A 14,181-nucleotide genomic window follows, 5' to 3' on the forward strand; every position below is an offset into this window, starting at 1 on the left:
AAAAAAACAGACATTTTTAAAACCCTCCAAAGCTAGTGCTATTCACTATCATGTTCTTAGAGGATTATTTTAGAGAGGCTGGAAGATTGCTCACACAGCCAATAACAGCTCAGGCGGTCTATTTAAGAGTGCACAGAAACACCTCTTGAAAGGCCATACACCAGAGCCCTCAGCAAGATAAAGTATTCCAAGAAGCATGTATTTTCCAATTGTTTCTTTATTCCTAAAACCATAAAACTTTACTGAGTTCCTATCTGAAAGCTAGCATGGCTGTAATCCTGAAAAAGCAATTCCAGTCTAAAACACAGTCATTCATGTTAGTTAATGTAATTGATTTATTTCACAAAGAGCTACAGAAAAAAATAGAGCACCTGCCTCCCTCCCCTTATACATTTAGAGTCATTGGTCTGGCTAGCTGATCAGGGTAACCACAGATCATAAAGCTGGGTAAAGACTGAGTTCCACTTGTTTTCCTTTACAGAAGCTAACAGAAGTGGTCTTGTCATTTGGTGCAGAAAGGGCTGTTGGCATTTGCTTTGAGCCTGTGGTTGGCAATGGAGAAGTTCTATTTCTGCCATTAGCATACAGCTCCCGTCAAGCAGTTCAATAATTCCCCGTGTGTGTTCACTGCTGAATGACTCCCAGTCAGATGGTGGTAGAAGGAGGACACAGAGCAGGAGTGCCCTCTGTCCCTTCTGCTGCGTGTCTCCCCATTGAACCTCTCACACTCGCCACAGAGCCTGCCCAGAGATTTGGGCAATCTCAGCTCATAATATAGAACATAAAGAGCCCTGCTCTTTTTTGCAGATAGCATTCAGCTTTATCTCTACAAAACAGTAGTCTCTATTCAGTGTCTTAAAGAGGTCTTACAGTCCTGCTGCGCTTTGTATGCTTTTTGTCTAAATATGACCAAGCTAGAGGCAATGCCCTGAGGCACTCATCCAGTAAGACCCAGTGATTTCCCACATCCAGTGGTCCCCAGGGGTATTTGTGCAGTTTGGTGTGCGATTGAACTAAACTACTGATATCAAAATCAGCAGGCACTTGCACGTACCCAGCATCCAGACCTGGATGGACAGTATAGTTTCTCTCTGCTTACTCATGGCAAGACAGCTTGATGGCATCAGCTGCGCTTCCCTTGAAGGCTTGCTCTCAGCTACACTGTTTTTAGAAAGAAAAGAAAACATATATCACAAAGGTTGTGATAATTTTTTTTACACTCCCAAGTGCCAGGGGAAAAAAATGAAGCGCTAACTTCTCACATGGAAATTTGTTTATCTATAGATCAGTAAACACATCTAGAGAACTGCTCTGCAGATAGGAGAAAAGCCAGTCAGCTCCTTGTTCTAGCACCTACCTTCATGATGATTAACTAGCTGTGCAAGCTGTCTGGTTTGCCTGCAGCAGTGGGAAATACTGTCTTATAAAAAGAGTGCAAGCAGAAAATGAACAAACATTGCAGTAAATTCAGGAAAAAAGAAGGGAATTTGGAACAGTACCAGAGTCAAGTGGAATGCTGGGGAAGTATTTGTAGTGCAGGAACACAGATGCCTGTGAGATGTTCCATAAAGCAGATATGCAATGTATCTACCTGCCTCTGCTGACAATCAGAGGGCATCTGGGGTGCTGGAGAGGAGTGGGTTTAGGCACACCACTGTGGCAAGACTGCTGCTGGCCCCAGGGCAGCTTTTGGAACCAGGTCAGTACCTACTTGCCAGACTGTACACTCTGAGATGGAGTTTGCTTCATCCAGCAGATTTGGCCAGAGTCGTCACTGCAGGCATTAAAACAATGCACAGATGGGAAGCATCAGTGAAGTTATGGCATTGTAGTATAAATGTACACTCAGTGTCTGTGAGATGGAGAGATAGTATAAAAATTGGGTTAAAAAAATGCAGAGAACTATAAATTTGACAGACAAGGGGAAGAATGCATGAAAGAAGCCAAGACTGGAGATACAAAATTAAATAAGAGATGACAGTATCTGGACAAGATGTTCAGTAAGAAATGCTACCTGCTACCTAGGATGTAGCTGGAGTAACCATGCTTGCTTTACTGAAGGTACTGCAGATTTCAAGTAACGTAACTGAGAGAAAATAAGGCTTCTGATATTTATATTGGAAGAGTTGTGATGTACAGAAAAAGAGGTAAAATCAGTCTTGCTGACTGTGATAACCAGTGTTTCTAACTCACTGCAATTTTGCAGTCACTTAACTTATTCAAAGTCACATGAGGCTATGGGGATTAAAACTCAAAGGAAAAAGATAAGCCTAACATCAGACACTCATAAACTATTTTCTGCCTACAGCCTCAGCCCTGTAAATATTTCTAGAAAAAGCAGTCTTGTCTTGAACTGACCACTGGGAGCATGTTTTAATTCCTAACATTGCTAGCTTGGTCACCTAATTGTATAACTTGACCATTCTTTATCAAGAACCTCAGAAGATAGGACATATATATATATACAGGGCATAGTCTTAGCTAAATCTTGGATTTTTAATAGATGATTCCTTCAGTACTTCAGCTGTGATGTGCTTAGTAGCTTAAAACTAGCATTTCCATTTTAGTGTCTTGAAAGAAGATCAGAGATGAAGCAGAAACGATTTTTGGTTTTGTGTCGTATGTAGTGTTTGGAGTTTAGCCCCAGTAAGGGTCTGCTTCGTGCTTCAGCCTGCTGATCAGAGCTGCTCTTGTTGACATTCAGCAAACTTCACTTCTCCCTGTTGTGCAGAAAGGTCATAGTTCAAAACAGGCTGTAAGAAAGGAAAAGCAAAACCACAGAATGTCTCAGTGACAGCTTCTCTTTCCTTGACTCGGCATATAACAAAACTTCTTCCAGAAGGGCGCTAGGCTGCCCAGAATGCATAATGCCCAGAAATGCATAATGACCAGAAAAAAAGAAAACAAAATTGTTCTGTGCCCTCAAAGAAACTGCATGCAGTGAAATGGGAGCTGCGAAGGAGAGAGATTCACTTTGCAGCCTACAACAACTTCTCTGGAGCCTTGAATTCATACATAATCAGCCAAACATATGTAAATCTAGTTTAATCCAGCTGTGAAAAATCCCTGAAGTAAACTAATAAAGAGCAGCTGGGTATGTTTAAGCTCATCCCAGGCATAGGCGAAAGGTCCCAGAATGTGCACTTGAGCTTCTTTTACGTCATTAGAGGAAATATAGCAGACTTTAAAAGAAACTTGTGTTTTTAAGATGCAAAGCAGTATAAAGCTTGCCTCTGCTGAGACAAGCTACAAAAGAATTAATTTTCCTTGACATTTGGATTTTATACATCTTGTTTCATCTGCTGCAAATGCCTGTTTTACTGTTCTATGGGACATGCTATATCTGCTTATTCTCCATCACAAGCATCTAAAATTATCTTTGCTCACTGGGAAAGGATGAAAGGTGAAGGAAAGTACTGAAATCAGGGAAGTTCAAAATGATCAGCCATTGCATGATGTCTGCTGGTGGGACTAAGGTTCTCAAGCTCTTCCTAGTGCAAGAGCTGCCCTTCGTATTGAGTGGGACAAATTACATTGGGCTGCCTTCAAGAGTATGATGGCTCTCATCACTGCATCATAGATTTAGGAGGTTGTGTAACTCAAACCTGCTCTCATGCATGAAAACTTAATAAATCAGTTTATTTACAGTTACTACTTATAAGGTAGTTCAATTTTATAAGTTCTAAGAGCTTGCTGCTCCAATCATTTTCAGTTCTCCCACCCCTTTATTTCAGTGGGGAAGGGAAGATGTGTGGGCATGAATTTGCTGGTTCAGTGCCTGTGATTTCCATCTATATTAATTGTTTTCAGTGAAGAACTTCTCCCTTTTAATTGCTGAAAATTCACACGTATGACAAGGTATAGGTTTTGTCTGGCAGCTATGATACATAGAAAAATTGTGTTGCAGGCTCATAAGAACACAAAGTCTCATAAAGTCTTTTGAAAATATTTCAAGACTTGTGTTTTCTCATATGGACATGCTGGAGTAATTTCACAGAATTGTATGGGTTGGAAGGGACCTCTGGAAATCATTTAGTACAACCCACCTAAAGCAGGTTCACTAGAGCAGGTTGTAGAGAAAAGTGTTCAAAAGAGTGTTCAATATTTCCAGAGAAGGAGACTCCACAGCCTCTGGGCAGCCTGTTCCAGTGCACTGCCACTCTCAAGTAAAGATGTTTTTTTTCATGTTCAGGTGGAACTTCCTATGTTCCAATTTGTGCCCCGTGCTCTTTGTCCTGTCACGGGGCACCAATGAAAAGGGCTTGACCTCATCCACTTTACTCCCACCCTTTAGATATTTATAAGCATTAGTAAGATTCCCTTCCATCCTTCTCTTCTCTAGGCTGAGCAGTTCCAGGTCTCGTAGACTTTCCTCAAAAGCGAATGCTCCAGGCTCTTCTCATCTTTGTAGCTCTCCAGTGGACCCTCTCTAGAAGTTCCCTGTCTTTCTTGAACTGGGAATCCCAGAACTGGGCACAGTACAACAGATGTGGCTTCACCAGGACAAAGCAGAGGGGGAGGATCACTTCCCTCGACCTTGCGCCTTGGCCTTCTTGGCCACAAGGGCACACTGCTGGCTCATGACGAGCTTGTTGTCCACCAGGACACCCAAGTTCCTCTCTGCAGAGCTCCTCTCCAGGTCAGCCAGCCCCTAGCCTCTACTGAAGCATGTGGTTATTTCTTTAACCTTTCTTTAGTTGCTTGTATATCTTAAAAAATGCAGGAATTAAAATTCTCCATCTTCCCATTGAGAAGTGAGGCATGTATTATCTCCCCTTTTTTACTAAGTTGCAACTGTTTTGGTGTTTGTTTTTTTTTCTGTAGGGAGTCATGTTGACAGTTGTTTATCAGGTATGAGAAGTACCATAATTTGAAGCAGTTGAACAAAGAAATAAAACCACTCTTAGAGATCAATAGATGAACCTGTCCTGGAGGGACTGCTTCTGAAATAAGTCTGCTTAAGGGCCAAAGCATACTGACAGAAGGCACGATGGCTGACTTGACTGCATAGATCCTTTTCAGGCTTGCTGTGTGTTATCTACTGATCTTTTCAAAGTTCTAAAGTATACTTTCTCTTCATACTTACAGCGATCATTGGGCTAGTTGCTTCTGTTTTTGTTTTGTTTTGTTTTGTTTTTGCTTAATATCTCAACCAGCTTCAGGTAGCTGTCTTTGAGAGCCATAAGAAGGAGTCGTGAGGAGATGGATAGTCTTCTCAGCAGTCATGCAAAATTTAACAGTTACAGACCTTTACAAATCAACAGTACAGATTTACTATGAGGGAGACAAACAAACAAACGAAAAATTTGCCAGCAGCTTTAATGATGAGTATCTCAGTTAATACTTTTTCTATCGGCTAACAGTGACAGTCCAGAAAAAGGTAGGTAGGAAAAATGGATACTGGGTAGACCTGCACTGAGTCTTCAGAACAAGGCCTTGCAGCCAGAAGGTACATAAAGAAAAGAATTTACTTGCCTTTTCCAGCAAAGTACTTCCAGTAATGTGGCTAACAGCAAATCATTGGCCTTATGGTGTGGTTGGTTTATTTCAAGCTTTGAAGTTACCTCTTCAAGAAAAATAATAGCATCTCAGAATGCTAAACTTTCAGCATGCTAAACTCTAGTCGTTCATGCTAGTCGTTGCTGTCACTTTAATTCTGAGTGTCCAGTTTAACTTCATCTGTTGTTTTGTTTTTTTTTTAAACCTGTTTCTGGTTAAATAGGAAGAAGAAGGCTTGTTAATACCTGCAGGGATTTTCCAGGCTGAAATAGTCTTTTAGCAGCATGAAACTGCCTGTAAACACAGTTCTAACACCTGGAGACACATGTTGAAAACCTTTTCAGTGGCATTTAAAAAAGACATTCAGAAGCCCATAAAAACCTCCATCCACTAGGAGCCTATTCCAGCATTCCTGCAAGTCTAAGCAGAGGGAGTCACACATCAGACAGAAAAGCTTACACAGAAGAAAGAAATTAACTGCAAGGTTTTCTCCTTAAATAACAACAATAAAGAAACCATTGTGCCTTTGTGGAACAATGACTTGCTCTGTGGAAACTCTCAAGTGATTTTGTAGGTGTTGGAGATGGAAGTGGGCTGATTCCTATTTAGGCAGAGAGGTGAAGTTTAAGTCACAAAGACACCCACTCCCAGACTTCTGTAAATGTGTGGTCTAGACTTAAATGCTACCTTATTCCCTGGTAGTTATTCTCCCATTTCCCTGCCAAAACATCATTCTTCATTTCCCACCTCCATGTTTCAATTTCATGCGTGCCACCATTTTGGGTTATTACTTTACCATCTGTCAGTGGCAACGCTGGAAAACTACACAATGACAGCTCCCTGCAGGGATGATCACAGAGCATTCTTGATGCACGTGGCATGTGGTCGCCTCATTGTCCAGTGTACACCTCTCAAGGCCATAAATCATTTCTGGAACAGAGGGTCTTTGTATCCGTATCACAGTTAACTGTAGGACTCAAACAGAAATTCATTATATTTAGTGTCAGGTAATGAGGTTATTCACGTACAGGAACCTGTGGTTATGGAACCAGATATTGCTCTCTGCCCTGCTCCTGTTATTCTTGCTGATTTTAACTTGGTTGTAAAAGAAGGCAGTATCTGGCTTGTTGTACCACTAAACCAGACTCAAGCTATTCAAACTAGGAAGTAGTTACTTGTTTTCATTCATGAAGAAGTTGTGAGGGTTATGAAATTACTGTTTGTGCTCACTGGAAAGCATAGACCATTATGCAGATTTGGAGGAAAATGGAGGAGCTCTTGAGGGTTTGCCATCTCTATTCCTCATCAGCTATGAGAAATAATGCAGTACATTCAAAGCCCTTTACCACAGCTTAGCAAGGTTTATTTAGATTTTCCTCTGTCTAAACAGAGAGTCCTTTGGAGGACTTCTTACTTCATATCTCTTTCCAGGTAAACATTTCACCAATACTTTTCAACAGCTTTTCTGCAGATTTTAGCTTACTTTCAAATTTGCTTTTGCTAAAATGGGCCAGAATGTATCACACTTAAAGTTTCCCCATAAAAAGTAAACCATTTATGCCATCAAGGAAGAAAATTTGGCTAGGCTAATGTAATTTATTTTTGACAAATTTATATTCACTTCTTTATACTTGATTATGAAATTGGTAGCTTAATCATTTGTTATACTGTCGTTCTCATTCTGAAAATTGGAGTGTCAGATCTCTCATTTGATAGGATCTCCTTGTCTCTCTCGTCTCTGTTTTGGATAGCACTGCATTACCAGAATTTGCTACAGTTCATCAAATCACAGTTTTTGCTGAAGTAGGAAGCAAGAAAAGGAGTAAATGCTTTAATATCCATATGTTTCATTATTTGTCCTCCATTATTGAAATTTGCAGTATTGGCATTCATTACTCCCATTCGCTTATGCTCATGTCATGTATTCTTTAGGACGATTAATATATTCTAATGTGATTACTTCATCCTAATTACATTTCTGCCTTCAGAATATTTTTTCCTGGTAGAATTAGAACAACCAGAACATGCACAGAATAGTTACATCAGCATTTTGATGCAGTGACATTTTCAGCACCGTGCACATCCTGTACTGTTATTTAGCAGGTGTCCAGGTGAAGACCTAACCCTTGAATACTTTTGTTAGTTAATGAAAAGAAAAAACCTCGTTTCCTTCATGCTTACGATTATCTAGCATACAGTAGATCCATATTATTTTATCAACTCCAGTCTTTTCTCTCTTATTTTCACCCACAGACATTCAAAAAGTCATTTCAGACTGAAACTTGAAAACATTTTTCTTAGCATTCTGGAGTACTGTGTCCAGATCTGGAGCCCCTAATAAAAGAAAGACAGGGAGCTGTTGGAGGGGGTCCAGAGGAAAGCCACAAAGATGATCAGGGGACTGGAGCACCTCCCCTATGAAGACAGGCTGAGGGAGCTGGGCTTGTTCAGCCTGGAGAAAAGAAGGCTGCGGGGTGACCTCATTGCAGCCTTTCAGTACCTATAGGGAGCCTTCAAACAGGAGGGGAATCAACTCTTTGAAAGGGTTGATAACTGCAGGACAAGGGGAAATGATTTTAAGTTGAGGGAGGGAAGATTTAAGTTGGATGTCAGGGGGAAGTTCTTTACAGAGAGAGTGGTGAGGTGCTGGAACAGCTGCCCAGAGAGGTTGTGGATGCCCCGTCCATCCCTAGAGGTGTTCAAGGCCAGGTTGGATGGGGCCCTGGGCAGCCTGGTCTGGTATTAAATGTGGAGATTGGTAGCCTTGCATGTGGCAGGGGGGTTGGAGCTTCACCTCCTTGAGGTCCCTTGCAACCTTGGCCGTTCTGTGATTCTGTGATTAACCAACCAGCCAGCCAATCCTCTGTATCTTACCTATAAGCTCTGCTTGAAGTAGTGAATTATATATATCAGGTGACTAGTCTGGCCCTCTCAGTAGCCAGAACTAAGTATATCCCACATGGGAAGACCTGCAGTGCTAAACCCAGCTATGATATGCAATGGACAGATTTTAACCTTGTGGGAAATTTCAGGGAGCCATACAAGTGTTAGTGTATTTGTAGTGTTTACCTACAGGTAAAGTCTGATCTTTGAACATGCAAATATTTAACCTCATGTATATCTTTGAAGCTTTTTGAGTTTTACTGCTTTTCTACCCCCAAGACCTTTTCCAAAATAACATTAATACAGGTAATTCTAGTAAATAGGTAAAAAGAAAATAGCTGGATGTTACTTGTGGTTATTTGCCTCCATGGTACTGCCAAAAACAAGCAGTTTTGGGATAGTATGGCAGTATGGATGAACACTTCAAATAGGGTAAAACTAAATAAACAATGTATTTTCCCAATTTGGAAGAATGTACTGCAAACAACAAAATGCTAGGCAGGATATTTTAGAAGTAAAAAGTAATAGCATTTCACATAGAATAACTTTTATTATTAAATACATATGAAAATAATATGATTTATATCAATCATATTTTACCTTCTGGTTCCGCAGCATTTAATAGAGCCAGCCCAGGCAGATTTCCAGTACACAGTGTCTTAGAAGGATGTAAGATAATACGTAGCTATCAGATTTTTCAATCACAGGTATTTCCTCAAATCTAGTAGTTGAAATACTTTATCTGACTCCCGAAAGTGTAAGCCTTTCATTATTATTTTTTTTCCAGTTATATTTTCTCAGTTTAATTCTTGCAATAACGAGTGCTAACGAATGAAGCTGAACTGTGCTTTGCAAACTGTGTAGTTCTTTATAGCTGAAGGATGTGTAAAAGCAATCACACTGCTAAAATACTGTTCTGTCTGCTTTCAAACTGGCACTGTCTGGGTGCGTAATTGGGTTCATACTCCTGCCTATTCATCCCATACTATGAGAGAAGTTACTACTGGTGGAAGGGGCTTGAGATGTTGGTTGACTGCAATAGTCAGCCTATTAAATACTAGGTTTCACTCCCTGTGATCTTGATAGTAGTAGGATGCTGAACATTCCTCATACTTTTTAATAATTGTTTCAGTTTCATAATCATTAATGCAGGTCAGATCTTGCCCATCCTAATAATTTCATCTAAAGTTGTTAGGAATACTTTCATAAAAAAACTTGGATGTGATCTATCATAAAAAGTAAATTACCTCATTAACCTAAGTTTGTGTCCAGAGAACTACCTGCCTAAAGCAAAGCCAGTGAAGTTAAATATCTTTTCTATCTTGTATAGAAAACATATAGAATCATAGCATCATAGAATCACTCAGGTTGGAAAAGACCTTAAAGATCACCGAGTCCAACCACGACCTACCCATACTACCCTAACTCTAACAGCCCTTCACTAAATCACATCCCTGAGCACCACATCCAGTTTTTAAACACATCCAGGGATGGTAACTCAACCATCTCCCTGGGAAGCCTATTCCAGGGCTTAGCAACCCTTTCTATAAAGAAGTGTCTCCTGATATCCAACCTAAACTTGGATAAACTCTGGGAGGGCTTGAGCTCCAGAGGAAGTAGCAGGAATCAGGCTGACCTAAAGCCTTTCTTAATCTTTGCTTGTAACACACCTGCAGCATGAGCTGCAGCATTTCAACCACCCTTTTCTTGAACAGCCACAGCCACTCTTATTGAACTGTGTGATAATTTTGACACATTCGTTGTAATGATTTCATATCCATCACTTATACAAAACTGATGGCAAGAGTTCATGCTGCTTTTATATGCAGGGATTGTGATTTATAGTTGTCAGCTGTAGAACAGCCCTCAGCCTGAAGGCTGCAGGTAGTGCCAGGCATGGAGCACCCATCCACCCATGGTTACATGGGGCTCTGAGGAGAGCATTATAACCATTTGAAGGAACCATATAACCTATAACCATTTGAAGGAAACCTCCATCCCAGTGGCTAGGCATTTTTCCTCTGTTGTAGGGAGCAGAGCAACATTCTGATAGCATGTATCACATGAGTTCAAATCCTTCTATGGAACCATCCAGAGAGGCTTGAATGCACAGCTCCCATCTTCTGCCTCCGTGTCACTTCTGCAAACGATGGGTAAAAAGGCAGAAATCCTTAAGCTAGAAAAAGTCTTGTCCATCCTCTAGGGACACGGATGGTTTCTGCTTCCAGCCAGGTTTAATGGCTGTCGTTACTTCTCTATTTAGGTAGGTGCTGATCAGGTATTTTGAGCCTTGTTACTGTAAAAACGTTAAGACTTCAGAGCAGTGAAATGCTGCTCCTACTGACAGTACTCTAACCGCTGCACTGTGCCTCTGGGTTTTATACAGGAGGTCTGCGTGTGGATTTAAATCACAGGGTTAGGCTCTACCAACTTTTGCTTAGCGCTCATGACAAAGAGTAGAAACATCTGACTATGGAGAAGCAGCTGTGCTTTAAAAACATGTTCTCAGGAGCATTTGATCTGAAGATTTCTACTTATACGTTGTTTCTGTAGGTCTGTTTTACTTCCCTTACTCCTTGACTATGAAGATGTTTGTATGATTGCAGAATCTAAGCTTCATGAGCTTCATGAAGCTCATCTGCTCCTGCTCCTGCTCTTTATTCTCATGAAATCACAGTCCTCTGTGACAGCATAATAACTTCCATGGCAACTGCCTGTGATGTCACAAACAGGAATTTAGGATTTCAAGAGCTGTATTAAATATAAAGTCCCTACCTTGTAATGAATATCTCATGTCCAACTAAACTCAGTAACTACGTAGGGGCAGAAAATACATACTATAGTAATGGTACTCTACTTAGCCAAAATGCTTATCAAAGGTTTCTATGAGATGATGACAGCCTTTCAATGTTTTTTTTTAGCATAGTTTGCTGAGGAGTATTTTGCATTTGAATCTAATTCTGGGCCACTGATATCTTGTCTGCCAAGTATGTAAAAAGATGCTACTGTAGGAGGAGGTGATTTGTGACATGGAAGTTTTGTATCTTTGCAAGGACTCGGGAGTGCCTTGGAGGTAATTTTGCTGTCTTGCTGTCTCTCCTGTAATAGGACATGGCTGGCATTTCCTTAGAGCATGTGGAGCTTTTAATGCTCTGGTGTTTGGACACTCTCCGGATAAAGAGTTGGGAGAGATGTTCCTTCAGCTCCTTGTAAGGCAATGGTTGCACCTTGTTAAGCACAAAGAACAAAACCAGAAATTAGAAAGCAAACTAGAGGTGCTGTGCTTGTCTTTCATTAGTGCTGCTGGCTTGGTGCCCAACTATGTCAGAAAAAAAAAGGAAGTTTCTTTCTTTAGAAACTCAGGGCATTGATTAATGCTGTGTTAGCGTCTTCAGACTGAGGAGAAACTTCTCTGGCAGCAAGGGCTTGGAGGGCCAAGTAAGATTTGACCACAATCTCTGACCACAGCACAGGGCCATAAAAAAGAGACCCTCAAAGTCAGAGCTTTCAGCAGAAAAGCATAAGCTTCAGCACAGAGGTAAGCCTATTCATGTGTTCAGAACAAGGGAGAGCTTTAAAAATGAAAATAGCAAGGATAGTCCTCTAGAAGGCTCAATACATTCCCGCAGTGCTCTGTCTTTCATAGTTATTTAAGCATCCTCCTGAAGCTCAGGCATGTGACACTGACTTTTAAAACATATGACAAAGATAAAAGAATGACACTCAAAGAAAGAAGCCTTAAACAATGTGGGATGCGCTTCTCTGATATTTGCAGAGCTTCTCTCCTCTCTCTTTCTTTCACAGGATTTTCAATGTGAACAATTTAGTAAAAATAAGTAGTAAAAATAAGATGGTATTAACAGAACAGAGATTGAATGGAGGGAAGGGAGGAATAAGCAGTATGTCAGAGGAGGAGCAGTAATAGCTCTGACCTCTCAAAGTGAGTGTGTATTTGCCCAGGGCATAGATTTCAAACTGACTCCACATGCCCTGCAAGTGAATTCTCCCTCCCCTTCTGGATTTCATATTCAGCTCCAGAACTGAAATCCCAAAGCCACTCATGGAAGAAGTAGCTGGCAGGTACAGTATATCTCTAAATTTTGGCAAGCTGGTCAAAAATCGATTGCAGAACATGAACAAACCTCCTTCAAAAAAAGCAGTTAAAGATAAGTGAGTTTTCCCTCTCCTTGGTTTGCCTAACCACTGTAATGCTGTTTATTGCAGGAGTGATTCGTGAGAGTTACCTGAAGGGTCATGATCAGCTGGTGCCGGTCACCCTGTTGGCCATTGCAGTAATTCTAGCTTTTGTAATGGGGGCCGTCTTTTCGGGCATCATAGTGTACTGTATCTGTGACCATCGCCGCAGGGATGTGGCTGTTGTGCAGAGAAAGGAGAAGGAACTGACCCACTCCCGCCGTGGCTCCATGAGCAGTGTTACCAAGCTCAGTGGCCTCTTTGGAGATGCTCAGTCCAAAGAACCAAAGCCTGAAGCTATCCTCACACCTTTGATGCACAATGGCAAGCTGGCTACGCCAGGCAGCACTACCAAGATGCTAATCAAGGCTGACCAGCACCATCTGGACCTGGCTGCCCTGCCAACCCCGGAGTCCACCCCAACCCTGCAGCAGAAAAGGAAGCCCAGCCGTGGCAGTAGAGAGTGGGAAAGAAACCAGAACCTCATCAATGCCTGCACAAAAGATATCCCCCCAATGGCCTCACCCGTGATCCCAACTGACCTGCCACTCAGGGCTTCTCCTAGCCACATTCCCAGTGTTATGGTTCTGCCCATTGCCCAGCAAGGCTACCAACACGAGTATGTTGACCAGCCAAAAATAAGTGATGGGGCTCAGATGTCTGTGGAGGACCAGAATGCCACCCTTGAGTACAAAACCATCAAGGACCACCTCAGTAGCAAAAGCCCCAGCCGTGGGATTAACCTGGTGGAAAATCTTGACAGCATGCCGCCAAAGGTACCTCAGCGGGAAGCCTCACTCGGGCCCCCGAGCACCTCCCTGTCTCAGAGTGGCCTGAGCAAGCGGCTAGACATGCATTCTTCTGCTTACAACGTGGACTACAAGAGAAACTACCCTACAAACTCACTGACAAGAAGTCACCAGGCGTCGACCCTCAAAAGAAACAACACCAACTCCTCTAACTCATCACACCTCTCTCGAAATCAGAGCTTCGGCAGGGGTGACAACCCACCGCCAGCTCCGCAGCGGGTGGACTCCATACAAGTCCATGCTGCACAGGCACAGGCCATGATTGTATCACGACAGCCGAGTCTCTCCACGTACAATTCTCTGACCAGGTCAGGGTTGAAACGCACGCCCTCGCTAAAGCCAGACGTACCTCCCAAACCTTCCTTTGCTCCGCTCTCCACGTCCATGAAGCCCAATGACGCGTGTACATAATCACAGTGGGGTGGGTGGGGGGGAGAACAGCAGTTAAGCAGAAGTTGCCCTTGAAAGCCAGTGTTCTGCAACTGCTCCTCTGAGAAGATGGTTGTTGCAAGCTGAGGACGTATTGTTTCTGCTCTCTGGGAAAAGTGGAATATTTTTTTAACCCGAGCCATATGACCTATGGTTGAAGGTTTGCAATCGCAGGACTCGCCCCCACAGCTCTTCAGTTCTTTGCTCAAAGGACTAGCTCTCCATCACAAACATTGAGCCAAAAGCACACAGGTGAAAGATGACTGTGACATTTCACCCCCCCTCTCCCCCAAACTGCACAGTGCATTCCTGAACTGGGAAAGAGTGCTCTGGAAAGCAAAACCAGTAATTAAAAACATAATAAAAA

General features: G+C 42.0%; 1 protein-coding gene across 5 annotated transcripts in view; it reads left to right on the top strand.

The window, feature by feature from the left end:
• SEMA6A (semaphorin 6A) overlaps positions 1 to 14,181 on the top strand; it is a 110,899-nt gene extending 96,718 nt beyond the window's left edge. For all 5 annotated transcript variants that reach the window (XM_010726212.3, XM_010726207.3, XM_010726208.3 and 2 more), the window contains one exon: positions 12,607 to 14,181. In XM_010726212.3, coding sequence (XP_010724514.1) covers positions 12,607 to 13,796 — 1,190 coding nt within the window. In that variant the 3' untranslated portion in view covers positions 13,797 to 14,181. The remainder of the gene's footprint in view (positions 1 to 12,606) is intronic.

This window comes from Meleagris gallopavo, chromosome Z (genome assembly GCF_000146605.3).
Source record: "Meleagris gallopavo isolate NT-WF06-2002-E0010 breed Aviagen turkey brand Nicholas breeding stock chromosome Z, Turkey_5.1, whole genome shotgun sequence".
Taxonomy (NCBI): domain Eukaryota; kingdom Metazoa; phylum Chordata; class Aves; order Galliformes; family Phasianidae; genus Meleagris; species Meleagris gallopavo.